The 25,783-nt window shown below is 55.3% G+C and overlaps 1 protein-coding gene across 6 annotated transcripts; it reads left to right on the plus strand.

Annotated features, from left to right (window-relative positions):
- Window positions 1-405: 405 nt before the first annotated feature.
- RORC (RAR related orphan receptor C) lies at window positions 406-25,780 on the plus strand. 6 transcript variants are annotated; one of them, XM_061120811.1, is made up of 12 exons: window positions 422-510; window positions 3,195-3,224; window positions 5,933-6,111; window positions 14,956-15,041; window positions 15,321-15,462; window positions 16,731-17,243; window positions 17,584-17,705; window positions 18,537-18,669; window positions 18,834-18,941; window positions 19,124-19,234; window positions 20,691-20,824; window positions 23,801-25,260. In XM_061120811.1, the coding sequence occupies exons 3-12, from the start codon at window positions 6,105-6,107 to the stop codon at window positions 23,960-23,962; spliced, it is 1,518 nt and encodes a 505-aa protein (XP_060976794.1). In that variant the 5' UTR covers window positions 422-510; window positions 3,195-3,224; window positions 5,933-6,104; the 3' UTR covers window positions 23,963-25,260. The 6 variants fall into 6 exon arrangements, with proteins under 6 accessions (XP_060976790.1, XP_060976788.1, XP_060976791.1 ...); XM_061120807.1 differs by lacking the exon at window positions 5,933-6,111 and having other exon boundaries at window positions 406-510; window positions 23,801-25,259; XM_061120805.1 differs by lacking the exon at window positions 5,933-6,111 and having other exon boundaries at window positions 410-534; window positions 23,801-25,780.
- Window positions 25,781-25,783: the final 3 nt, after the last annotated feature.

A 25,783-nucleotide genomic window follows, 5' to 3' on the forward strand; every position in this document is an offset into this window, starting at 1 on the left:
CATGATTCTTGAGTCACAAAGACCTGAGTTCAAATCACAGCTCAACCACTTATTGTCCTTGTACAATCCTTGGGCAAGTTGTGACTATCTTCGAGAATCATCTAGCTTATAAGCAACACATAGTTATCTGCAGCAACTATGCTTGCTCCATGATGGACATTGGGAAGATTGGAGAAAATCATGGATTTACAGCAAGTGACTGGCAAAGTTCCCAGCACACAGTAGGTGATGCAGAAAGGCCAGTGCCCTTCCCATCACCTATCCTGTCTCTCCTCAAGGCCCCAGACTCTGTTCCTCCCATCTCTCCCTGTGTCCCCTCCTGATGCCGGGACGCTCTGCCAGCCACTCCTTTCCCCTGCCTGCTCTCGGGCCAGGTGCTCCCTCCCTCCTCCCGTTTCCCTCCCCTGGGCCCTGCTCCCTGCCCTCCTGGGCAGCCAGGGCAGCAAGGACGGCACCAAGGGAGTTGCCCCATGGACAGGGCCCCACAGAGACACCACCGAGCCTCGCAGGGTAAGGGGCCCTGCAGCCTTACAGGCAGGTGGAAGGGGCCCCCAGGAGGTGCAGAGGAGAGATGGGAAGGCGCTGGTCCCGACGTGAGAGGGGTGGGGCAAGAGAAGAGAGAAGGAGAGAAAGATGGGATGGCAGGGGAGGGTAGGCCGCTGAGACAGGACAGGTCTTGATAGAGACTGAAGGAGACATGGGAGGAAGGGCCGGGGACCAGACAGAGGAGAGAAAGAGGAGGGAGAAGCAGGCAGCACATGGAAAGGAAAGGAAGCGAGACGTGAAGAAGGAAGAGACAGGCGGGCTGGGGGAGGAGAGGAGAGGAGAAGAGAGTCCGAGAAGCTGGAGGGAGGAAGGGCCCGCGTGTGGACCGGGTCTGGTTTCAAGTGAGAGCGCCCCCTGGGAGGAGGGGCGGGCACTGCTCATCTGGCTGGGACCCCAGGCAGCAGTAAGAGGCCGACCACTCCACCTTCCGTTCATTCAGCGACGGAGGAAGCCGTCCTGCCTCTAAAGATGGCAAAGGCCAGGGGCGCAAGCAGTAGAACCCTGTCCGCTGCCCACGCCCACCCCCAGCACTTTGCTCCCCACTGGCTCAGGGTGGGGGGTGGAGGATGCGGTTTCATTTCTGCATAAAATGTGGGACACTCGGCCAGGGGTAGCGTGGGGCGGGGAGGGGTGTGGAGAGTCAGGCAGTCCTTGGCCCCAAGGAGGGTCTAACTCAGAGACCGCTCAGCAGGATCCCATGGCCACGTGCTAGGTGAGGTGTGAGCCCTGAGGCAAAAAGTGGTGGGGCCACCTGGTGGAGGAAGAACTCCACTGCCCGGGCAAGCAAGGGGAGCTTCCCCACCCCAGGCCTGCTGTGAGGTTCAAGGCTAGAGGCTAGAGAGAGGGTGCCACGTCAGGGAGGAAGCTGGGTGGGGCCAGGCAGGATTGGCGGCAGGCGGGAGGGGCCGGATAGAGCCACTCCCTCTCTGCGCAGTCCTCCCCCCACCCTACCCCACCCCAGCTGAGCCCAGACCTTCAGGTGCCTCACTGCCACCCAGTCCAGTGGAGGAACTGGCTTGTAGGGGGCATCTCCTGAGCAGAGGGACAGTGTGTGAGCCGGGAGGGTGGGCAGAAGGGAAAGATGCTGAGCACTGGACAAGTGCTGTGCTGAGTCGCTCGGTGGTGTCTGACTCTTTGCGACCCCATAAACTGTAGCCTGCCAAGCTCCTCTTCCATGGGGATTCTCCAGGCAAGAATACTAAAGTGGGTAGCCGTTCCCTCCTCCAGGGGATCTTCCCAAACCAGGGATCCAACCCAGGTCTCTTGCATTGCAGGTGTCCTGGATTCTTTACCATCTGAGTCACCAGGGAAGCCCATTGGGCAAGTAGAAGGAAAAAGTAAGAGGAGAGCAGGGTCAGAGGTCAGGGAACATATAGGGGGCTTCAGGCAGGCCTGCAGCCTTTACTGAAATGAGAGACTGGCCTTGTGATCTGTGAGGAGCTGCTGTGTGGCTGTACAAAATGCAGTAAGGTCTGGCAAGGGAAGCTTCGCAGGGACTCCTTTGGGGTGTTTAATAAAAGTTAACTATGTGAATGAATGACATGCTCTTCCCTGCTCCAACCAGGCTCTAGCTAAGGCTTCCCCCTCAGCAGCTGCCCCTCTAGAGGTCTGTGCCTCCCTGCCTCCCTCACACATCAACCCACCTGTGCTCCCTACAGCCTTCTCTTCACCTGGACCAGCCACACACAGCACAAGGCATTCCTTCCTCTGCAGGCTGGGGGGGTGGGGGGGCAGTGGAGCCAGAGCCTGCAGGAGGCAGTGTGTATGGTGGGGCTGTCTGTGCTTGCAGCTCTCCCTTCTTCTTCCTTCTAACATCCTCACTACTCTACCCTCAACCTCTATACCTCGAAATTCCCAGGTGCTTGTGGGCACAGACAAGCAATCAAGAGTTTTAACTCTGCCACTTGGTTCAGTGGTAGAGAATTCTCCTGACAATGCAGGAGACGCAGTTTCGATCCCTGAGTCAGGAAGATTCCCCTGGAGGAAGAAATGACAACGCACTCCAATATTTTTGCCAGGAAAATCCCATGGACAGAGGAGCCTGGCAGGCTACAGTAGTAGGGTTGCAGAGTTGAACAGGACTGAGCATGCTTGTGCAGCCAGCAGAATATTTACTGTGTATCTGTAAGGGGCAGCCCCTACAAAATAACAATATGAACAAGGCGGACACAGTCCCTGCCTCCATAGGGCTTACTGTCCAGCAGGAAAGCGCCCTCTTCTTAGATCATGAACAATTATAGCAGTGAGATGATGTGATGAGCGCCAGGAAATCAACTGCTGGTGCTGAGTGTGTCAGCACAAGGGCAGGAGGGCTTCTCTGAGGAAAAGACCTGATTGGGAACTTGGGGGATGAAAAGTTGTCTAGATTGAGGAGGGGCCAGGGAAGGGCCTTCCAGGCAGAAAGAAGAATGTGGGGAAGTCCCAGAGTGGTGAGGAGCCTGGCACATTTCAGGATTTGAAGAGGCTTTGCATGACTGTAGGGCAGAGTGAAGAGAGCAGTGCAGTGGAGGTGGTCCCACCTTCTCCTCAGATGCCAGATTCTTCCAGGAAGGATTGGGGTAGGGATGAGGGCCTGAGCATTGGGGAGGATCTCTTGATCCTCCATGGTCCTCAACTTTTGGCCCTGACCCCCTCTCTTCTCCTTACAGAGCTGCTGGCTGCAAAGAAGACCCACACCTGTGAGTAGAGGATTGGGGCAGGAACTGGTGCTGGGGTGTGGAGAGATGGCAAAGAATTCAGCAAGGGCGCTAGGAGGTTCATGTAGAAGCAAGGCACATGCCCTGCATGCACAGAGCTGGGGCATCCGCGCGGAGGTGGCCAGGCCTGAAAGGAGGTGGAGGTGGAGCTGAAACGCCAGGGAGATGGGGAGATGAGGAGGAGGAGTGAGGAAACCTCAAGACTGGGGGACAAAGGGAGGAGATAAGGGAGAAGCCTGAAAAGTGCGAGGGAACGTCGCAAAGAAGTAAGAAGAGGACAGTGAAAGGGGAGCCACAGGAAGGAGAAGGAGTTGCTGGACAGAGGCACAGGAGATGCCGGGTGGGGCTGGGGGTGGGCGGGTGTGGGCGGTGGCGGAGATCGCTAGGTCAGGCAGGGTGGCCTCAGGGACTCAGGGAGCCTGCACCAGGCTTTGTGGTGGCAGAGTCAGGTTTGCTGTGCATCTCTGTGGTTAACACATCCCAAGGCATGAACAAGCCTGGGGCCAGCCTGTGCAGAGCAGGAGAACAGGAAAGCCTTCATCTTGGTAGGAAACACATGGAGAGAAACACTCTGGGTCCTGGGGACGTTGAAAGGCTGAGGCTGCAACATGTGAGGAAGGGATTAGAGCTCAGGAAGGACTCACCAATGGATACTAGCAAGGAACACCTTCTCTGGGGAACTCTCAACTCATCAGATCTATACTCCTAGTTCATAAAAGAGGATACACCCCCAGAAAATACACCCATTGCACCTTGGTCTCAAAGCTCACGTCCCATCAACATGCCCTTCCAGCCCCAGGATGCCTTCTCAGAATCCTTGAACTGAGGAGGACCACACCAGGGCATGAGAGGTCACCTGCCTTTCTCAATGGCCCTCCCTTGGACTGCCTACCAGTTCCTCCTGAGAGCTCACTGCAGCTCTTTCTGCTGCCATCATCACCTGGAGCTCCCTGTTCCAAGCAGAGAGATCTCAGAGGGCCCAAGCATCACCCTCCTCCCTGAGCTGGTCAGATAGGGGCTGGGGGGCCACCAAGAGGCTACATCCTTCTGAGTGAGGGGTTGCTTTGCTCAGCACAATCCTGATCAGTGCCTCGCCTGCCCCTAGCCACAGGGCCCCACGGAAATGCTGAGCAGGGCCCTGGGAGGAAAGCGGGTCAAGGAGTGACGCGGGTGAGCTGGGGGAGGTGGGGGCCAGGGACCATATGTGGGTGGGGGGGAGAAGGGGGACTTTCGGAGCATCTGGAACTGGAAGAGGCTAAACGCCATTCCTACCCTCAACCCCTTACCACAGAAACCTCGGCCAGGACCACACCCCCTCATCCCCTTCCAACCCGCTGGCCCTGTGCAACCATACCTCCACCCCACCCCCACCCGTGAGGGTCCTCAGGAGAACATGGGCTGACAGCCCCTCCCGCAACCCACTGCCAGCTTCTGCATGCCCAAGGAAGGCCAGCAGGGAAAGGCCTGTGCCAGGCGCCATTAGAGTCCCGGCAAGATCATAGACCTCTTAGGAGGTTTGGCCCAGAGAATCCAGGAAAGATTAATGCCTCCCCCAGGCCCAGAGACTCTGAAAAGTGGGCTCTAGAGTGGAGACAGTCATAAAAGGGGGCTCCAAGACAAACCCAGGAAGGGAGAAGGCCAAGAGGGACTCCCAGACTGAGAGGGGCACCTGATTACTAAGGGGTCCTGAAGAGGGAGCCCCGAGGCTGAGGTGCCCACAGAGCAGATTTGAGGCTGAGAGGGCCTCTGAGGTTGATGGACCCCGAGAAGGACTCCAAGACCAAGAAACTCTACGGAGACTCCCACAGCAGGAGACCCTCCTAAGCAGACCTGAACCAGAGAAAGCTTCCCATTTCTCAAGTGTAATCTGGGGTCAAACACCCTGATTTTGAATCCTGACTCCACCACTTTGCTAGCTGTGTGACCTCAGACAAGTTACTTAACCTCTCTGTGTCTCACTGTCCTCATCTTTGAAGTAGGGATAATGGTACCTACAACACAAAGTTTTCTGTGAGGATTAGATCATCCACATAAAGCCTTAAGAACCATTTCTGGCACATGGTTACACATTATTATTAACACCATCTTCATTCCAAGTTCAGCAGTTTTGCTCCTGAGGAAATTTCTGACCGACTAATCCCTCCTACAGATAGTGGCATTTGTCTGATGGTTATTACTGCTACTAGAATCACTTATGCCCTGGCCCCGGGCACGCACGGTGTCTGCAGGGAGGGCATGAGCGTGGTGGGTGGTGGGCAGCCTCCCAGACTGCATCTCACTGAGCACGACTGTTGGCAGTCCATAGGGTCGCAGGTGGCCCCAGGCAGACATTCTGTGACTTACCTCTAGAAATAGCCCCGTCCCTGGAGTCACCTGGCAAAGAGGGTCAGGCTCTCGGGGATCCTCGGGGGGAGGGGGAGTAAGGACCTGGCCCCAGGCTCGTGTGAGCTCCATTCCGGCTCCCCAGCCAGAACTACCCTGGCGGGTGGAAACAGCTTTTACGCGTGTGGCTGTCGCCTGTGGTTTTGGAATTTTCCAACACCCCCTGCGATTGGCTGCCCCGCCCCTCACACTCTGCCCCAGGCCCAGATTGGCCACACGGGGCGCCTGTCATCCTACCCGATGCACCCCAGGGGAGGTGGGGGGGTGGAGTTGGGGGGGGTTGTCACTCGGCCACCTGTGTGGTGCAGATCTTAAACCCCCCGGCCCAGAAGCATTGGGGGAGAGCTAGGTGCAGAGCTGCGGACTGAGGCTCTGCCGAGAGGGCCTGGCCCCCAAACCTGCTGTCAACTGCACCCCATCCCTGGACCACCCCGGCTGAGAAGGACAGGGAGCCCAGGCGGCAAAGCCCAGGACTCAGTCATGAGAAGTAAGTGAATGGGCCTCCTGGGAGCGGGGAAGCCTGGGGCCCATCATCATTCCCGGGCCTTCTGAAAAGGAGGGAGCAGTGTGGGCAAAAGCCAAGTGCTCCTCCCTGGCAAGGCGTGTCCTGGTCAAGGCGAGGATCTGTTGGGTGGCGTAGTCGTGGAGTCTCGTTCCTCAAGCGGTTCTCGTAGAGCAGTCGCTGTGAAAGGACTATTGAGGAGCTCCTCTGTCATGGGCTCTGGCAAGGATCTCCCAGGGTAGGTGAGGTGCCCCGCGCCTTGTTTTACAAAAAGAGACTGAGACCCAGAGGGGCCCAGTGCTTCGCCCCTAGATCACACAGCTGTGGTAGGTGGAGGCTGGGAATTAACAGGCAGCCTGAACTCGTTGTCCCGGCACCCACTGCAGCGTTTCCCTCCACGCCTCCAAACTACCTGTGGGCAGGGTGAGAAAGGCGGCTGGAGGAGCCACTGTGCCCTGAAGCAGAGGGTCAGCGAGGGTAAAGAGCTGGCAGCGGGGGTCAGAACCCCAGCATCCAGGCCTCTGGGCCATCATACTCCCTGCCCACTGCAGGATCATGAGGACCAAGTGGAATCCAGCCAGGGTGGTAGGGTGTGTGTGTGTGTGTGTGTGTGTGTGTGTGTGTATGAGAGAAACCCCTCATCCCAGGTTCAGATGCCCATTTGATGAGTAGGATTCAGGCAGTAGAGATGAGAGCAAAAAGCCTTCAACTTTACCGGCTTCCTGGCCCAAAGCCATGGGCCAACAGCTGGTGGGCAGATGTCTGGGGTCCCCGTGCCTTCTAGCAGAGCAGGGGTGGGCAAATCGTCCTCATGTGGAGAGCCAGAGAACCTCCCAGAGCACAGGGTGAAGGACGAAAAGGGAAGCCCTGGACCCCTGTGGCCTGAGGCGTGAGGCACCCCCAGCCTCAACTGGGGGTCTTCCCACAACCCACAAAAAAGAGTCCATATTGTCTACTGGAAAAACCCATGGGCTGAGTCTAAATACCAGGTTCTGAGCCATCTCTGTCCCTGACTAGCCTTGTCCTTGGGCAAGTCATTGGGCCCCGTCTCTTGTTTAAAAAAAAAAAAAAAAAGTAAGCTGAATTTAAAAACAAAACTAACTTTAGAGAAACTCCCGTTCTGACCAAGAAGAGAGCGGTGGTCTCCAAGTAAAACATCCCCCAGGGTAGTGGGGAAAACTCGGGGGACACAGAGAGGTGGCCAAGGAAAGGAAGGGGCTTCACTTCCACACTTGGGGTGGAGACTCCAGTGCAGGTGTACGAGCTGGGGCAGTCAGGAGGGGTGAGGAGACCCAAACTTCAGTCTCCCTTCTAGCTTCTTCCCAGTAGCAGCAAAGGTTAGCAGGAAAGGTTAGCAAAGGTTAGTCTTCCCAGAAATGGTCTCAAATCAGCCAATCCGCCTTGGGAAGCAATGGTCGGATGCGCTTCACAGCCTGGCAGGAGGGCAGGAGAGCCCGGGACTGAACGGGGGAGACACTGAACAGAGCAGCTCTCCATGACAAACCCCCCCCCCCCCCCACCAAGCTGCTAGGCTGGAGAGGGGTCTCCTCCCCTCCGGGATTGGTGCCACCGGTCCTTCTCACTTGGACATCTCTGGGTACCTCACCGTCCCTCGTGAGTACCAGCTACCACCATGTCCTCTGACCTTCTCTGGGCCGGGCACAGCACTGGGGGCTTGGAACTGCGACCCACACAAAGGCCAAGGTCCAGACACACAAGGAGCAGAAAACAGACCAGTGGGGCTTCCCTGGTGGTCCAGTGGCTAGGACTCCGTGCTCCCAATGCAGGGGGCCCAGGTTCAATCCCTGGTAGGGGAACTAGATCCCACATGTTGAAAATAAAAGATTCTGCATGCTGCAACTAAGACCCAGTGCAGCCAAATAAATTAAAAAGAAGAAGAAGAAGAAAGAAACCAGACCAAGAAATAAAGAGATGCAGAGGCCAAACTCAAATGAGAGAAGATCTATGAAATACATGGGGAGAGAGGGATGTCTAGATAGAGCTACAACTGGAGAAATGCCAGGAGAGCCAAAACATTACAACGTGTAGCCTGAGACAGGACTGAAGTGCAGAAGATGGAAAGGCACAAAGACACGGGGTGACAGAGAGAAAAGAAGGTGGGCAGGAGAGGGGAGACGCTGAGTATTGATCAGGTGTAGGAAGGCAGAAGTGGGAGGGATGGAATTTATAGAAGTTTCAAAAGAATGATAGGGACTCCATCATGACCTGCTGCCGAGTAGAGAGGGAACATCCATTAGCCAGAAGAACTCCCCAGCCAGTCAGAGGGAGGGTGGCCCCACCAGCTCACTCCGGGGCATGGCTGGAGTGGAGCCAATGGACATAAGGCCCTGGCATTAGGCCTGGATGGGGAGGTGGGAGGGCAAGGGCTATGAGGTTGCGTTCTCGTCTTTGTTGTGCCCTGATCTTTCTCAAGTCTGGTCATGATGAGGAGGATCTGTGACCCAGAAAGAAGTCCGAGTCCCAGGGTGCCACAGACCTCACCCAGAGAGCTCAGGGCCACACAAAGGGCCCCCTCCTTCCTCGAATCGCTGTTGTACCTTTGGCTTTTTCTCTCTGCCCATTCCTAACAGGAATCCCAAACACCTCCAGCTCAGGGCTCTAGAGGTTGGGAGCACCCCAGCCTGTCCCATCACCAGGAAACAGGGGTATTGGTGTGGCTGCCCCTCCCAGGGGCTCCCTCCCCCTCCCCTGCCTCTGTCCCCTGATTCAGACGGGGAACTGGGACTTTCCCATGCTGAGAGCTCTCCTCGAGAGGCAGCCCTGGGGTCTCCTTCAATGACTAGTCCTTTCTGAGATCTCATCTCCACTCGTCCAGCTGCCCCCTCCCTGGGACTCCAGGCTAAGAAAGGATGGAGACATCCATCTAGGAGGAGGGATGGCAGGCAACAGGGCAGGGGCTTGGGGCCAGAGCCTGGGTTTTTCTGGGTGCCCTGGCCTTCCCACAGCCGCAGAGGCCCTCTGGAAAGGAGACTCGAGCCTCGGGAAGGTCACTGGCGGTGCGTCTGGGCTCCTGCTCCTTACTGCTTCCTCCTGGTGATTCATCCCCTCCCCCCATCCCCTGGTTGTTTTCACTCAATTCTTTTGTTTCCCCTCCTTTCTCCTGTCCCAGACTGCGGGGGTGGCGGGGGCACCAGGAGGGGGTTTCAGGTGGCTGGCTGTCTTTCTTAGCTTTTCAAAACCCCAGACTCTTCCTCGCCCACCTGAGTTTTAGCTTCGCTACTTTCTCAGCCCTGGGACCTGGGTGTATCAGCAGAAAATTTTCACGAAGGGCAGGCAGGAGCGTTCCCCAGGTACAGCGGCTTCTGTTCTGACCCCCACCCTGCCCTCCCCCTCCTGCTCTTTGCGGCGGGAGCCCACCTCCGTGGTTTCCAGCTTTGCAGAAGCTGCGGGAACTGAGAGCTGAGAAAGGAGGGAGGCTGGTGACCGGCTGGGGTACACAGGGATCCCCTGGCCGGAGGTGTGGTCTCTGTGGGGAGAGGGACTGAGTTGGAGCTGTGGGGTGAGGGCCCCTGAGCTAAGAAAAGAGTTACAGTCCTCTTTCTCACTCAGTCACTCACTGGTTTCTGCAAAGAGGCCTGCCAGCATGCCTGACCTGAAAGCCAGACCACACGCCAGAGGAGCTGTGGTCCTGCGAAGAGTCCTAAGTCAGGAGCTCGACTGGGGTGGGCGAACCATGGTTAAAGGCAGGAGGGGGCTAACACCACAGGATAAGGTATGGGACAGAGGGAATAATGACTCTCTGGATCTTTAGACTAGACATGAGGCCCAGCTTTAGTTCCATAGGTGTCCTCCCTGAATTCTGGTCCTAGCCCACCCCCCTCACTTCACACTTCCACTGCAGCCGGTAAACATGCCCCTACCCACAATCTGCCTAGTGCATTTGGGTGTCTCATCCTTCTAGAGTGAAAGGATGTTGGGGGCACTGCCTCTCAGGTTACGGAGACCTAGGCTTACATACCAGATCTCCCACTTCTGGTGAGGACCAGCAAGCTTGTGCAAACTTAGTCAAGCCACTTACTCTCCCCGGACTCAGTTTTCTCATTCTTAAAATGGGGACGATACAAAGAGTACCTACTTCATGGGACTGTTGTGGTCATTGAACGAAAAGTGTACGTACAGCCTGGCACAGAGTAAGAATTCCGCCAATGCTTATGTCTATCATCCTTGTGTGTGCTCAGCTGCTCAGTCATGTCTGACTCTTTGCGACCCCATCAACTGTTGCCTGCCAGGCTCTACTGTCCGTGGAATTTCCCAGGCAAGAATACTGGGGTGGGTAGCCTCCAGGCTTTTCTGTCCATGGGATCAAAAATACTGGAGTAGGTTGCCATTTCCTTCTCCAGGGGATCTTTCTGACCCAGAGGTCAAGCCCATGTCTCCCGTGTCTCCTGCATTGGCAGGTGGACTCTTGACCACTCTGCCACCTGGGAAGATGCCACCTGTCATCATCATCCTTCATCAATGTCCTCCGGAGAAAAAGAGAAAGAGGAGAGAGGAAAAGCCTGGCCTTGGGTGGATAGAGCACCAGGGGAAGATGAGGACCTCAGGGTGCCTCTGCCTGCATCTTTCTCTGCCAGAGCTGGGGTGGTTCTGGGGTTTGAGGGGAAAGATCCCCATGGGTTGCAGCCCCTCCTTTGCTCCTACCACTTCCTCTCTGTGGCAGAGGGCACCTGGACAGGGCCCAGGGCTGGCTTTCTAAGGTGGCACGGGGCCAAGCTCGGGATGCATTCAAAGAGTGCTATCAATGAATCTTGCAGCTGCGAGAAGGGTGAGATCAGAGGAGGCTGGAGGGAGGGGCCAGCCTATTTGGTCTCTACCACATTTCCCCGCATAGGACGTGCTCAGAGGAGGCTCCCTGGGGGTCCTTCAGTCCCCAAAGCAGTCCGCAAGAGATTCATTTTCTTTTCCTAGCACCTTATTGGAATGAAGTTTTAGAAGTCACACCGGTTGGCAGATAAAAGAATGAGCTGGGGAGGAGACCACCAGCCCCACCCTTATGCCCCAGGAAGAGGCAGAAGCAGGAAGAGGGACTACATTCTTACTACTCTGAAATGTAGGGTGAGGACCAGCAAGCTTGGGCACCAACCAAAAGCTTGTTCAAATGCAGAACCTGGGGCCCTCCGACTTCCTGAGTAGGGACCTGCATCTTGACTAGCTCCCTAGGGGACCTTGTTGGCGACTCAGAGGTCTAGGGTCATGCAGTCACTAGGTGGTTTCAGGAGGTATCGTGTGTACGTGGGCACGTCGTCTCCCTCCTTGGAATTGAAGGGTCTCCTTTGATGGGCCCTGGGAGAGAACCACAGTGAGCTACACGGATCTTCCTGAAGCAGCAGGCGAGGTTGGACATAGAGGGCTGCTGCGGGAGCCATGCTGCAGGGGTTGACCTCGAGGCTCCTGACCTCTGCTTAGTTCTAGTTCCTGGCACTGTCAGGCCCTGAGATGGTAAGTTCCTGGCAGGCCAGGCTCCTGGGAAACAGCTTGAGTAATCCTGTGATTACTCAGCTCCCCTCCCCAATCTGGGTTCCCACCAGCTGCTGCTTCAGGGACAGGGTCATGGGGGGAGGTTGCAAAGGTGAGGTATTCAAGGTGTTTTTCAGCTCCAGCTCACCCGACCGCCACCTCTGCCAGTCCCCTTCCCGTCCTCTCCCCGCCCCTCCTCCACAAGTCACACTCGTGTGTACCGGTACTTTCTCTTTGAGGTTTTGGGTGGATGGCATGGCTGGGGTACAGGTGGCAGGGCCAGGAGGGAGGAGTAGGATAAGAGGGTCTGACGGCGCTGACAGGGCCAGGGCTTGGGCATGGGGCCAGGACACGAGTGTGGGTTTCTTCTGTGTTTCCGGGCTCTCTCTCCATCTCTGCGTCTGTCTCTGTCGTCTCCCGGTCCCGAACCTCTTGGTCTCTCTAGCTGAGAGGCTGGAGGGTCTAGCCCCAAACCCCTGACCCTGTGTGCCTGTCTCACTCTGTACCTCTGTCTTGGACTGTGGCTGGGGAGTGTGGGACTATGTTTGGCTGGCCTGGTGGCTGGGGTCCAAACGCTGGTCTCCCCCAAACACGGGTATTTGTGAAGGTGGTCTGTGGCTGGCCACATCGTCCTATGAAAAGGGCAAGGTCCCGGTGACACTGTTGTGAGGTTTCTGGGGCTGGGACCAGCAGTGGGTCAGGCAGTGGGGCCGAGAGACGTGTCTGGGTCAGCTGTGTGGTCAGCGCATACACGCACACGGATGTGGCCCTTGGAGAAGGGAAGAGGCAGGGAGGCCTGTGGTTGAGCGCTGGGCTGGAGCCCAAGTTCCCGCTGTGGCTTGGCCTAGTCTCCCTCCCGCTTACTTTTTGGGTGACCCACGATGGTTTCTGCCCTCTCCGGGCTGACAGCCACTGGGGAGTGAGATCCCACAATTGCTGGAGGGGAACTGTGTGGGGGAGAGGCAAGAGCTGACTCCGCAGGAGACAAATACTTCTCTTGGGCCTCAAATGCCTTCGGGGTTCTGTTCCCACCGCTGTGCTCAACGGCACAGCACACAGTGTTTACAGCCGCAAGGCACTTACCTCGGGTGATTCCATGTACCCCCCCTCTATGCTAACGCCCGTCACCCCCTGCACCGGCAATGAAGGCTGTGCTTACCCTGATTTCACTGACAAGGGCCCTGAGACCTAGAGAATCCAGTGGCTAAGACGGGTAGGCGTCCCTGCATTCTCTGCCCCTTTTCTAGGTATCCAGTCCTCCCTTGTTCTCTCTTCCCTCCATTCATTCCCATCTGCTCTTAATTTACTGGAAAGAATCTGAAAGCTCTCTTGCCATCTGTCCTAGATGATCAGGACAGCCTATTGGGTGGGTGCTGGGCAGGCTAGGGGACCTGCCTGAGAACTCAAGTTAGGAGAGACTCACGTTCTAATGGAAGGATTTCAGACACCCTGTCCCCCATGAGAGGCAGCTGTACTCTGACTCAGGTCTAGGCTAGCCTGAGGGGATGATGGTTTAAGGGTGACAAAAACAATATTTGAGGGAATGGTGGGCAAGCCATGGTCACCCTCCCCACCTCACATCAGCAGGCCCTACACCACAACCAGAATCCAGGCCTAGGCCAGAAGAGAGTTCACAGGACTGTGGATTTGGCCTGTAGGCGGGCTGCTGCTTTCTCTGACCCTTGGAATCAGAGATGAGGAGGGGCTGTGGTCCTAGACCACTTTTACGTCCTGCTCCATCCCAGGCATTCTCCCTCAGAGGGGAGGCAGCAGGTCAGCAAGGGCAGAGGAGAGACGCACATGCCCTTAAGGAGTGATGAAAACACCTGAAAGGGGACCCATCCCTGCCCAGTCCCTCCAAAGATTGGCTGGTGGGGAGGCCGGCGGCTCCCTGAAACTTAGCAGGGAGCTGTGGGCATTGACAAGGACGGGGCAAAGTAGAAATGAACCTGGGGCCAGTAACAATCACAGCCATGGCACCAGGGAGGTAGGTTACAATGAGCTTAGTGGGAGAGGGGGAGGGTCCTGGCAGCCAGTGAACAAACACTAACACACAAATGTGCACATGCACACACTGGCCCAAGCAGCTATGCCTGTTGGCTCATGAATCACAAATACCTTTCATGTACACAGGCACACACGAGCACCCCTTCACACAGGCAACGTGCCCACTGATGTGTGTGCCCCTGACATCACAGACATGGATCAGCAGAATGGAAAGCTATGGGGAACTGGGATGTAGACCCAGGTCCTGAGTAAGCTAGCTGTGTGAACCTGGGCCAACCATCTGATCTCATCTGGCCTATTCCTTCCTCTGTAAAGGGAGAAATAAAAGAGGTCTGAATGATCTGATGGTCTCTAGTCCCAGCCAGCGTTAACATTCATGATTTGGGCTCACACAAGTGGAGGCAGAGGCCCACGTACACACACGTAAGCATCCACACACAGAGCCACCCTCTGCTCTGGGCCAGGAACCTGGGAACTCTGTTTGATCTGCCCCCTGGCTCTCAGACATCCAGAAGAGCTGGCTTGCTGACCCCACTTTCCTGGGCTCCATCTGGCTTCTCTCTACCCTCTCTGGGCCCCACCCTGTGACCCTGTCCTCCCGGCCCCCCAGTCTCTGCACAGCCCGGCTGAGGATGGCAGGCAGCTCTACCTGGCCCCCAGGTGCCTCCCGCCTGGTGCACCACATCTTCCCGCCAAGCCCCACACTCTGCCTTGGGGGCCAAGCCCCAGTGGGGGGAGGGCAGCTTAGAGGAAGCCCCCTGGGCGGGAAGCAGGTGTTGTGAAGTAGTGAGGACTCCTCGGTCCCCAGGCGGGAGGGAGTCAACTAGAGCTTTTCATCTTGAAGGGCTGAGCAGGTGGCCTCTCTGCAGCTGCTCTCTCTGCCCCCATAGAACTGATACAACCCCAGCCGCTCCGCAAAACTAAAACAGCCCCCACAGATCCTTTGCTGAGTGGCATTCGGCATTCACTCCTCCTTCCATCTTACTGTTGTTGTTCAGTCGCTAAGTCCTGTCCCACTCTGCGACCCCATGGACTGTATGTAGCCCGCCAGGCTCCTCTGTCCATGGGATTCTCCAGGTAAGAATACCAGAGTGGGTTGCCATTTTCATCGCCAGGGGATCTTCCTGACCCAGGGATTGAACCCACGTCTCCTGCCTGGAAGGTGGGTTCTTTACCACTGAGCCACCAGGGAAGCCCGGTCTTCCATCTTACGAGAGAGAGAAAGCAAGATGGACTGGGATAGGGCAGCAGAGGACACACCACGTCCCTGTATCTACCTCCCAGGTGCTGGGGTAGGATGCACTGAAGGTTCCCGGGCTGACGTCTGCTCTTTCTTTCTTCCAGCACAAATTGAAGTGATTCCTTGCAAAATCTGTGGGGATAAGTCATCTGGGATCCACTACGGGGTTATCACCTGTGAGGGGTGCAAGGTGAGTGCTCGCTCATACACAGTCTTCAGAGGACAGGAGAGGGGGCTCGGCGGCCTTCATACTGCCTGCAGGGCTGGTCTCCTGAGACAGCTAGGGAGGTGCCCGGCGGCTCCCTGCTTGGAGAGCCCTGTGCACTGGAGGGCCTTGTCTTCAACTAGGGAAGTGACTGCAGGACAGACTGTAATGGAGGGAGAAAACTGAGGGGCCCTCCGATCTGGAGGCCCTCAGACTGGCCGGGGCCTGGCCAGGATCGGCAGCACGGCTTCCCCTGCCCCCCAGGGCTTCTTCCGCCGGAGCCAGCAGTGCAGCGTGGCCTACTCCTGCACGCGCCAGCAGAACTGCCCCATTGACCGCACGAGCCGCAACCGATGCCAGCACTGCCGCCTGCAGAAATGCCTGGCCCTGGGCATGTCCCGAGACGGTGAGGCCAAGTGGGCAGCCCCCCAGGGCTTCAGTCGCCAGAGTGGCGGCCTGACCTACTGCACCACACAGGGGTTAAACAGCCTTCCGGGTCTCCGCCATCCATCCTTCCCACTGGCAGGCCCTGGTCTCTTCCACTGTCCAACGTGGGGGTGGGCAGGCTGCCCTCATCAAAGGTCTTCACAGTCCCCAGCTTCAGGCTCTGCAACAACAACCCTTGTTTTCTCAAACTCCTAGCCCTTCTCCCCTTCCTCCGGGGAGGGGGGGGGGCTCCCCTCACCCGACTCCCCTCCAGCCCAGATCCCATCCCCATCCACAGTCCACATCTTTCCCCAGCTGCCCCACTGCTCCAACTCCACCTGGCTCCCCAAACCCCCATCCCCAGCTTGGGACAAAGGGCTGTGACTATGAATGGGGCCAGAGTCACCCTGAGAACAGCCCGGAAGGCTGACGTTGGCGAGGGCGGCTGTTCCTGGTGCCTTTTTCCATCTTTCTCAGCCACGGCCCCCCTGCAGCCCCCAAACAGCTCCCCCCTCCAACACCACAGAGGGAGCCCAGGGTGGGGCTGGGGGAGGCATGAGGTGATGGGGAGTCAGAAGGAGCCTGTCAGCACTTTTCAGCGCCCAAAATAACAAAGTGAAAGGAAACACGCAGGGTTGCAAAGGGGCAGGCGGGGTGAGGGGCTGTGCCCCCACACCTGGGAGGGGTGGCGGGGTGAGTGAAAAGGCAGGAAAGAGGGCAGAAGAGGATGTTCAGAAGCAAGCCGCGGAGCCTGGGTTGGGCTGTGGTGAGTATCTAGGTCACAAGGGAGCCTGCAGGCCTGACCACAGGGAAACCTGTGTTCTCGGCTCTCCTCTTCCTCCGACCCTCCTAGATGGGCGAGGTGACCCCGATACAGCTTGAGGCTCCCTCCTCAGCCATCCCCAGCCCCGAAGCGGGAGGCCGGGCTCCTCAGCCCAGACTCGTTGCTCAAGTTCTGCCACTTAGTCAAAGCTGGTTTCAAACAGGGAGAGTTTGCTCAGAAGACTGATACGTCTGCTGATACACCTGGGCTGGACAGAGCCCAAAAGCAGACAGGAGTGGGGGGCAGTGGGTCTTGAACAGAAATGCCTAGAAGGCAGGATCTCGGGCCAGACTGGAGAAGCTCTGCTCGGAGTGAGCTCTTCAAGGAGCAGCAAGTTAATCCTGTAATGATCACAATGCCTATTGACTCTGCCCTGTACCACGTCCTCCCGCCTCCAAAACTCCTGATCCCCCGACCTCTTTCAGCTGTCAAGTTTGGCCGCATGTCCAAGAAGCAAAGGGACAGCCTGCATGCAGAGGTGCAGAAACAGCTGCAGCAGCGGCAACAGCAGCAACGGGAACAAGCGGCCAAGACCCCTCCCAGGGGAGCCCAAGGAGCAGACCCCCTCGCCTGCACCTTGGGGCTCCCGGATGGGCAGCTACCCCTGGGCTCCTCGCCTGACCTACCAGAGGCGTCAGCCTGTCCCCCCAGTCTCCTGAGAGCTCCAGGCTGCGGGCCCTCCTACTCCAACAGCCTGGCCAAGGCCGGGCTCAATGGGGCCTCGTACCACCTGGAATACAGCCCTGAGCGGGGCAAGGCTGAGGGCAGAGAGAACTTCTATGGCACAGGCAGCCAACTGGCCCCAGACAGGTGTGGACTTCACTTTGAGGACCCCAGGCGTCCTGGGCTTGGGGAGCCAGGACGGGGCCTGGACAGCTACTTCACCCCCAGTTTCCGCAGCACCCCAGAGGTGCCTTATGCTTCCCTGACGGAGATTGGTAAGCAGCTGGGGAGGCGGAGAGCATAGAAAGATGAGGGAGGAGCTTCCAAGAAAGGGGCCCTCTGGGACTTCCTTGGTGGTCCAGTGGTTAAGAGTCCACGTTTCCACTGCAGGGACATGGGTTCTATCCCTGGTCAGGGAACTAAGATCCCACATACTGTGCAATGCGGCAAAAAAATGGGGTGGGGGGCCCCTAGTCAGCATCCCATGTAAACCAAGCATACACAAGGGTCTGGGGGGAGGCAGAGCAGGGCTAGGCCAGGCAGAGGAGCGCCCTTGGTATGAGAAAGGTAGGAGCTGGCTGAGATGGAACCTCTGCCTTCCTCCCCTGGCCCCAGAGCACCTGGTGCAGAATGTTTGCAAGTCCTACCGGGAGACGTGTCAGCTGCGTGTGGAGGACCTGCTCCGTCAGCGCTCCAACATCTTCTCGCGAGAGGAGGTGGCTGGCTACCAGAGGAAGGTGAGGCCAGGACACCGCGCCGGGGAGGAAGAAGCCCCGCCACTACCCAGGGAGTCCAGGGATGGCAACCTGCACACATGAGTGGGCTGGGGCAAGGCAGGGAGACACCGTGTGTACCTGCTTTTAAGTATGCACCCTAGCAATAGGTGGGAGTGTCTCCTTAGCTCCTGCCTGTAGTTGTTTTACCTGGTCTTCACCCGTAAAGAATTTGCCTGCAATGTGGGAGACCTGGGTTGGATCCCTGGGTCAGAAAGATCCCCTGGAGAAGGCAATGGCAACCTACTCCAGTATTTTTGATCCCATGGACAGAAGAGCCTAGAGTGCTGTAGTCCATGGGGTTGCAAAGAGTCGAAACACCACTGAGTGACTCACACACACACACACACACACACACCCCTATGTCCTTCACCACCCAGACCTAGAAGCACAGGCCTTAGCATACTCTCCTTCCTCCTCTTCTATCAACAATAGTCAGACTCCTCATTAGCATCTGTTTCAACACTCTTTCTCTGCCAGGCACTGTGCTGAGTACTTTGCATAAACTATCCTTGACCCTTACAACAACCACCCTATGAGGTTGCCATTCCTGTTTTTAATGGACTGAGAAACTGCGCACAGAGGAGTTCATAGACATACTCCACGTCACAAGATGGTGGAGCCAAAGGCAAATTTAGATCCACTGGGCCCCAAAGTGCACTGTGCTAAGACTAGGCTAAAAACACAGGTGCTGAAAATGTGGGGGGTACTTGCAGTTTTGTCTGGGTTCCCAGGGCCTCAGTGGGGTCCCGGGAGCCCTAAAAGTTCCAGTGGGACCTTCCTCCTCCTCTGCAGTCGATGTGGGAGATGTGGGGACGCTGTGCCCACCGACTCACCGAGGCCATTCAGTATGTGGTGGAGTTCGCTAAGAGGCTCCCAGGCTTTATGGAGCTCTGCCAGAACGACCAGATTGTGCTACTCAAAGCAGGTGCCCAGGGAGAGCGGGCGGGCCTCGGGGTAGTGGGGACCAGTGTGGAATGGGCGGGGCTGCGTGGAGGGAGGTGCCTTCAGGGAACCAATACACTGAAGGGGGACAGGGGCAGATTCCTGGCTCTGCCTGACGATGTGCCTGCATGTCTCCCCACTCCCCAGGAGCCATGGAAGTGGTGCTGGTCAGGATGTGCCGGGCCTACAACGCTGACAACGACACAGTCTTTTTTGAAGGCAAATACGGTGGCGTGGAGCTGTTCCGAGCCTTGGGTGAGGGGCAGGGGGAAATGAGCGAGAGGAGTCCGATGCCAACCCCATCCGAGGCTTCCAGACCCAGGGCGCCCTCTCTTCAGGACAGATTGCCCGCTCTGCTCCAGACACCAAGGGGGCGGGTGTCCTCGGGCACCGTGGCCTCACCCACCTTGCTCACTGTTTCGTTTCCACCCTCCCAGGCTGCAGTGAACTCATCAGCTCCATCTTTGACTTCGCCCGCTCCCTGAGTGCCTTGCGCTTTTCAGAGGACGAGATCGCCCTCTACACAGCCCTCGTCCTCATCAATGCCAGTGAGTGTCACTGGGCTTGGGCAAAGGACAGTCAGGCGGTGGGGGCATGAAAGGTACTGAAGAGTCTGGACCTTGTGTGCTGTGCGCAAACAGCCTTCGCAGGTGGCGCTAGTGGAAAAGAACCCGCCCGCCAGTGCAGGAGACACAAGACATGTGGGTTTCCATCCCTGGGTTGGCAAGATCCCCTGGAGGAGGAAATAGCAACCCACAGGCGGGCGGTGGGGGCCTGACGGATACTGAAGGGTGTGGACCTTCGCTGTGGTTAAATCTGGGAAGGCGCTTTAGAGAGCAGAATAAGCCCACCCAATGTTGCTGTAAAATCAGATCAGTCAAAATAAAGATCCAGAGGAGCCTGAGAGAGGGAAGAGAGAAGCGCAGGTGGGGCTGGAGAAGTGGGGAGACATGAGGAAGAGAGGAAGTGAGCCGCTTCCCTGAGAGCAATTAGGCTGCATGTGAGTCCCTGCCAGGGATTCCATTGTGGCCCCACACTGGAATCACCTGCGGAGCTTTAAAAAAATGAGTGCTGTGACTCTGACGTCATGGATCTCAGGTGCAGCCGGAACACCAGAATGTTTCACAGCCTCTCGTAGGGTATTGTAATGTGCCAGCACGCTTGAGAACCGCTGCTGTGTGTGAACTCATTTTAAGACAACACGCCATCGGGAATTCCCTGGCGGCCCAGTGGTTAGGACTCCACGCTTTCACTGCTGAGGGTGCGGGTTCAGCCACTGGTGCGCAAACTAAGATCCCACAAGTCCTAGGACAGAGCCAAAAATAAAAACAAAAGGCTACCTGCCATCAGGGCAGGACTCTGGATGTCCACTCCACAGAATGGAGTGGGCTGGGTGAGCCAGCTGAATGCTAAGGATTCCGAGAACCTGGGGAAGTGGGTTGTGCTACTAACCTGAGTTTGTAGACCACATTATCAGTCCACTGGCTCTGCCAATGAGTAGAGACAGAAACATGCCCCTTGAACTGGAAATAAAGACTGAAAAGATGACTTCTGGTTATTTTATGGAGTCAGGACAAAAGGTGGTTTGTCTCGAAGTTAGCCACAGACTGCTGCAGAAGCCCCAGTGCTGACCTAGGTGGCTGGCTACACAAGGCCCATCTCCTCTCTGGGGCCATCCTTGCCACGTCAGGGTGAAGGGGAGATCTTTTCTTCCCCATAGCAGAGTTTTAATGGAGAGCACTGAATTAGCTATGTGAAATATCAGGTACCAGGGAGAAGGCAGCCTGGAACTGGGAGATCAGAATGTCTCATCTCTTTCATCTCTCCCCAGTTTTCCTTATAGAGAGCTACTCAAGGCCCCACATCTTACCAACTCCAAAACAACACACACCTACACCCCCTACACTGTCTCTCACTCAGCTAAGAAGATCTCTGTTCAGCACAGATGCCCAGAATGACACACCCTTTGGGGGAAGTTAACGTCCATGTTCTTTCTTGTTTTTGCTGTGGCCCCATCCCCTCCTTCAGACCGGCCAGGGCTCCAAGAGAAAAGGAAAGTAGAACAGCTGCAGTGCAATCTGGAGCTGGCCTTTCATCATCATCTCTGCAAGACTCATCGCCAAGGCATCCTGGCAAAGGTAGGAGCAGTCCCTGGGACAGAGGAGGTCAGGCCCAGCGCCAGATCTGTGACCTCAGGGTTTGCGAGGACCAGGGTCTGAGGGTCCAGAGGAGGAAGTGCCCGAGAGCTAAACTGTATGAGAGAGCTTGCAACAGCACAGGACACGGGGACTGAGCAGTCACTTCTGTGTGGGTACAGATGAAAAGTTAGGGAGCCTGAAATTGGGAGGGACCTCCAGGGAACAATTCAGTTTAATAGAGCCACCGCTTACCAGCACCTGCTTGTACTGTGAGTGGAAAGATACAGAGATGCTGTCCTTACCCCCACCAAGAGTTTTTAACCTGCTGTGAAGAAGAGATTTGTATACCAATGACTCTAACGCAGAATAGGATGTAATATGGGATAAAATAATAACGTGATTAACAACATGCTTTCCCTGATATACTCATCTTTGTGACAACTCAGTCAGTAAGAGAGATGTTAAAATCTCCCTGTAGTGATAAGGAAACCTAAATGACTTGTTCAAGTTTACACAATCGTGAGTGATAAATGCAAGTCCCAGGGCTCTTTCTACCACATCTCTATGCCCCTGATATATTACTACAATAAGAAATATTGGGGAAATGTGACAGCGTGGAATAGGGATTAAAAATAACTTGGGGGCAAAAGGAGAGGATCATAAATGCTTCCTAGTGAAGGGGGCATTTAAACTAGGCCATGAAATATTTATTTTAACAGGCATTGAGGGGTGGGGTAGGCATTCTAGGCTTAGGGAACAATATGAGAGCAAAAATAAGGAGGCAAAATGATGTGTATATGGAGAAGAGTTCATGGAACATTTTGACTACGTGTAAGATCAGAAGCTGGGATAGATTGATGGGGGCAAGAAAGTTGCTGAAGACAAGCTTAAAAATTAGGTCAGGGAGCAAATCAGAGAGGACTTTCAATGCCATATTAAAGAATTAAGACTTTATTTCCAGGCAATGGAGAGCACCAAAGGCTAGAGGAATGATATCATCAGAGCTATTTTTTAGGCAATTCAATTTGGAACCAATGTAAGGGGACCATTTATGGAATGGTTCAAGCAATGGGCCCTTGCTGAGTGCCAGGCACTGTGCTGGGTGCTGAGAATACAGAGATGACTTAAATGACAGTCTCTGCCCTACATAAACCTCAAGTCTGGTAGGATAGTTCAGGAGGAGGAGAACCTGGGAGAGCAGCTGGAAAGCAAATCTGGTGGAATCCACCTTCGGCATGCATCACCTCCCCACCGTCACCCTCCTCCTGTCGGTGCTCACTTGGACCATTAGAGAGGCCTCCGACTGGACCCCTGCTCCACCATGTCCGTCCTACTGCAGCCACACGGCACTCCTCAGTGCTCCTATAGCTGCCATCATGCTGAGAATCAAATCCAGAGTCTGTGCCGTGGCCACCTGGCCTCGTGACATGACCCCCGACTTCTTTGCTCACCTCCTCCCCTTCCACTGCCCTCTCAGTCACCCATTCCAGCAGCACTGGCCTCCTTGCTATTCCTTGAACACATCGAGTTGCTTCTCAGGGCTTTTACACCTGCTGTTCCAGGTGCCTGGATGCTTCTTCCCCTAGTTTTCCAAACAACCTGCTCCACCCCTTTACTCTGGAGGAGTTTTCCCAGGCCACCCCATCCAAAACGCTTTCTACCCATCAGTCCGCTTTATTGTTTTTTTAAAGAAGTTTTCTAATATTTATTTTCTGGCTCCCTCACTAGAATACACATTTAATAAAGGTAGAGATTTTATTTTATTCACTGATGCACCACCACAGCCCATCACAATGCCTAGCCAAAAGGTTCTCAACACATATAATGAGAATGAGTGAAAGAATGAATGAGTGAAGCTGTGCAAGATAAAGCAGGAGGAACGAAGAGAGGATGAATTCAAGAGGTATCAAGGGACCCCTTGCTGCCTGCTCTTCCCTGACTGTCCCTTTCCTAGATAATTAACCTGGGGAGAAAGGGATGGTGGCTGGTGAGAGGTGTTTTTAAGCCTCACTTGGTGATACAGGAAACTGCAGAAGATAAATGGTTTTCTCAGTCTTTCTCCAGTGAGGTCTCTCTGCCTCTGTCTCCTCATGGATCTCTGGGCCTTTTTCATTCCCCTCCACTGGCTGAGGGCCGGCAATGTTGGCTTACTATTTTCAGTGTTGGATATCTGTTTGGAAATTGCTTAGTCCAAAGAAACAGTTATTGAGCATTTGCCGTGCGCAAGCAGTACGATAGGTACAGAGGATACAGAGTGAGTGGGGGAGGAGAGGGAGGGAGAGAGACTCAAGGAGTTTAAATCTAGGCTGAAGAGATAGACAAACTGGATCATTTTCCTAAAATGGGATTTAAGTGCTACACAGAGGGAAGCCCAAAGAATGGGACCTTTAATCCAGGGAAATAGCCCTAGAGGAGGTAACACCAAAGGTAAGAATTAGCCAAGCACAGAAGAATCGAAAAGGCATTCCAGGTAAGGGGAACAGCATCAACAAAGGCAAACAGGCACCTAACAGTATGTACCAGAGAGTCACAGACGTTCACTATTATAAAAGCATGGGGACTTCCCTGGTGGTCCAGCGATTAAGACTTCATGCTTCCAGTGCAGAGGGCATGGGTTCAATCCCTGGTCAGGGAATTAAGATCCCACATGCCACATGGCACGGCAAAAAGACTTTTTAAAAAAGCATAAGAGAGTGAGTTAGAGAGCCCTGAACAGGGCTTATTTAAGGAGTATCAGGAACACCATTTGGGGGTTCAGCCAGAAAACATGTTCCTATCCCACTGTAGTTCTCACGTGCCTCCAGTTCCTTGAATACAGACCTACCCCTACCAATGGGATCTGGCTGACCCACAAGTGCTGAGTGTGCAGGGAGAGAGTAGAGAGAGTTATCCCAGCCCAGGAAGGATGGGAGGACTTCTCTGACCTGGAGACAGAGCTGCAGTACTCACCCTCCTTCCCCATGAACCCACCTCCAGCTGCCACCCAAGGGGAAGCTGCGGAGCCTGTGTAGCCAGCATGTGGAAAAGCTGCAAACCTTCCAGCATCTCCACCCTATCGTGGTCCAAGCTGCTTTCCCTCCACTCTACAAGGAACTCTTCAGCACTGAAATCGAGTCACCCGAGGGACTGTCCAAGTGACCTGGAGGAGGGACTCCGTTCCCTTTCCTAGAGCCTGCTGGCTCACCTTTCCCTTGGCCTTTTCCTTTCCTGTGGCCCCTGGAGGGTGGTCTCTGTCTGTTTGGGGGGATGGGTGAACAAACGCTGAGACTGGGTTTCAGCCCACCGGCCTGCCTGGCAGCAGGCCAAGAACCAGAGGGTCAGGATGGAGGGGCTCCATCCCCAGCTTCAGCTTTGTCCAGACTCCTTTCCCATGCCCTGTCACCCCTAGCTTCTGGGAGGCCTGGGGTGGGATACAAGGACCTCTTGGAGGACTTAGGTATCTTCAGGACAATAGGGGGTTCCAGGACACCCTGGATGAATGGAACTCACCTCTGGACTCAGAAGCTAAGAATAGGACTTTGAAATACCTCATTGCATTTCCCTGGGGGCTTTGGCTGGGGTGGTGCAACAAGCTTGGAGACTGGCGGCCGGAGCCCAGAAGGACCTGTATATAACATGAATCTGCATCACTAGGTGTTCTGCCATCACCCTCCCTCCCAGCTCAGCAAGGAAATGGTTAGGCACTCTGGGGTCTTAAAAAAAAAAAAAAACACACACACACAAAAAACTGGATATGTGAAGGGTAAGGATGGGATGGGAGTAAGGGAGGGGCTGGGGATGATAATTTTATGGGATTTGCATATAGGGATAGGGTATGATGAAGACCAAGAACATCACAGACAGTTAGAACTCAGACTTCTTATGTGCACTTTAAAAATAGACTTTAGGAGTTACCCAAACCTGTCAGAGACACACATCTACAGACAGGTGAAACATACTCACACACTCAACCTGCAGTCATACGGCTCTATAGACACATTTAATCTGACACAATCTCTGTCTTCCTTGAGGTCACAGCTCAGAGGAACTTAGCAGTCTCAGGGAAGAGTCCCAATCCTGAGGAATCCCAAAACATTTCACCTGGTGCTCAACTTCACCAGTCTTAGGCCAGGGGTAGCCCAAACTCTCTGCCAGCCCCAGCTGTCTTTGGTTGCAAGAAATCCTAAAAGGCTGGACGCCGATCAGTCACAGGGCCAAGGACAGACCCTTGGAGTACTAGTTGTCTGGTCCCCATCCTGCAGCCCTGCTCTTATTATGAAAAAGGAGGCAGATGCAATTCCAGCACTCTCTACGTGGATACCGCTGGGTCCAGCAAGGTGGAGAAGACCGTGATCTTGCCCAAGAACTTCTCTTGGTTTTATAAATAGCTGTGTGCCCTCCTTGGAGGGAAACAGCAGGTGGTCAGGAGGTTTGGTTTTTTTTCTTTTTTTCTCCTCTCAGGGGAGTGTAAACATAAACCCCAACCTGTGCCATTCTTTATAAAATGATTTCAAAGGCAAGAGGTGTGTGTGTCAGGTGGGAGGAGCCTTAATGAAGGTTATCCTAGTACTTCTCTGAAACCTCATTTCTGCATGAGGACCCAGGTTCCTAGCCCAGGCAGCCATCAACACTGTAAAGATGCTAGCCCCCAACCCTGAGCCATCCCCCGTAGAGGTGAGGGAGCTGACTATCAGGAACGCCCCCCCCACCACCACTGAAGCAATCTCAGACTAAGCACCACAGCGGGTGCTCTGGACTGAGAACTTCCCCCACAAATGATACCCACAGGGGACATTGAGAATGAGAGGTGGCACAGAATTGCCCGGCATTTGGGAGACTGAACGACAACCCTATGCAGAGTGCCCGGCCAGCCCCAGAGCTCCCCAGGGGGATCAGGATGCCCAAGAGACTCTGTGGAGCTGCCAACCCTCCCACCCCTGGGGCTCCAAGCCTCCCCCTGCGCTCCCTCCCCTCCACGGC

The sequence above is a fragment of the Dama dama genome, chromosome 20, assembly GCF_033118175.1.
Source record: "Dama dama isolate Ldn47 chromosome 20, ASM3311817v1, whole genome shotgun sequence".
Lineage (NCBI taxonomy): Eukaryota > Metazoa > Chordata > Mammalia > Artiodactyla > Cervidae > Dama > Dama dama.

Excerpts from the sequence above, each read along its gene's own strand:
- RORC (XM_061120805.1), top strand. The coding sequence starts at position 471 with ATGGACAGGGCCCCACAGAGACACCACCGAGCCTCGCAGGGTAAGGGG. Across the intron at positions 3,225-14,955 it reads TGCAAAGAAGACCCACACCT|CACAAATTGAAGTGATTCCT; the intron begins GTGAGTAGAGGA and ends TCTTTCTTCCAG. Across the intron at positions 20,825-23,800 it reads GCCAAGGCATCCTGGCAAAG|CTGCCACCCAAGGGGAAGCT; the intron begins GTAGGAGCAGTC and ends ACCCACCTCCAG.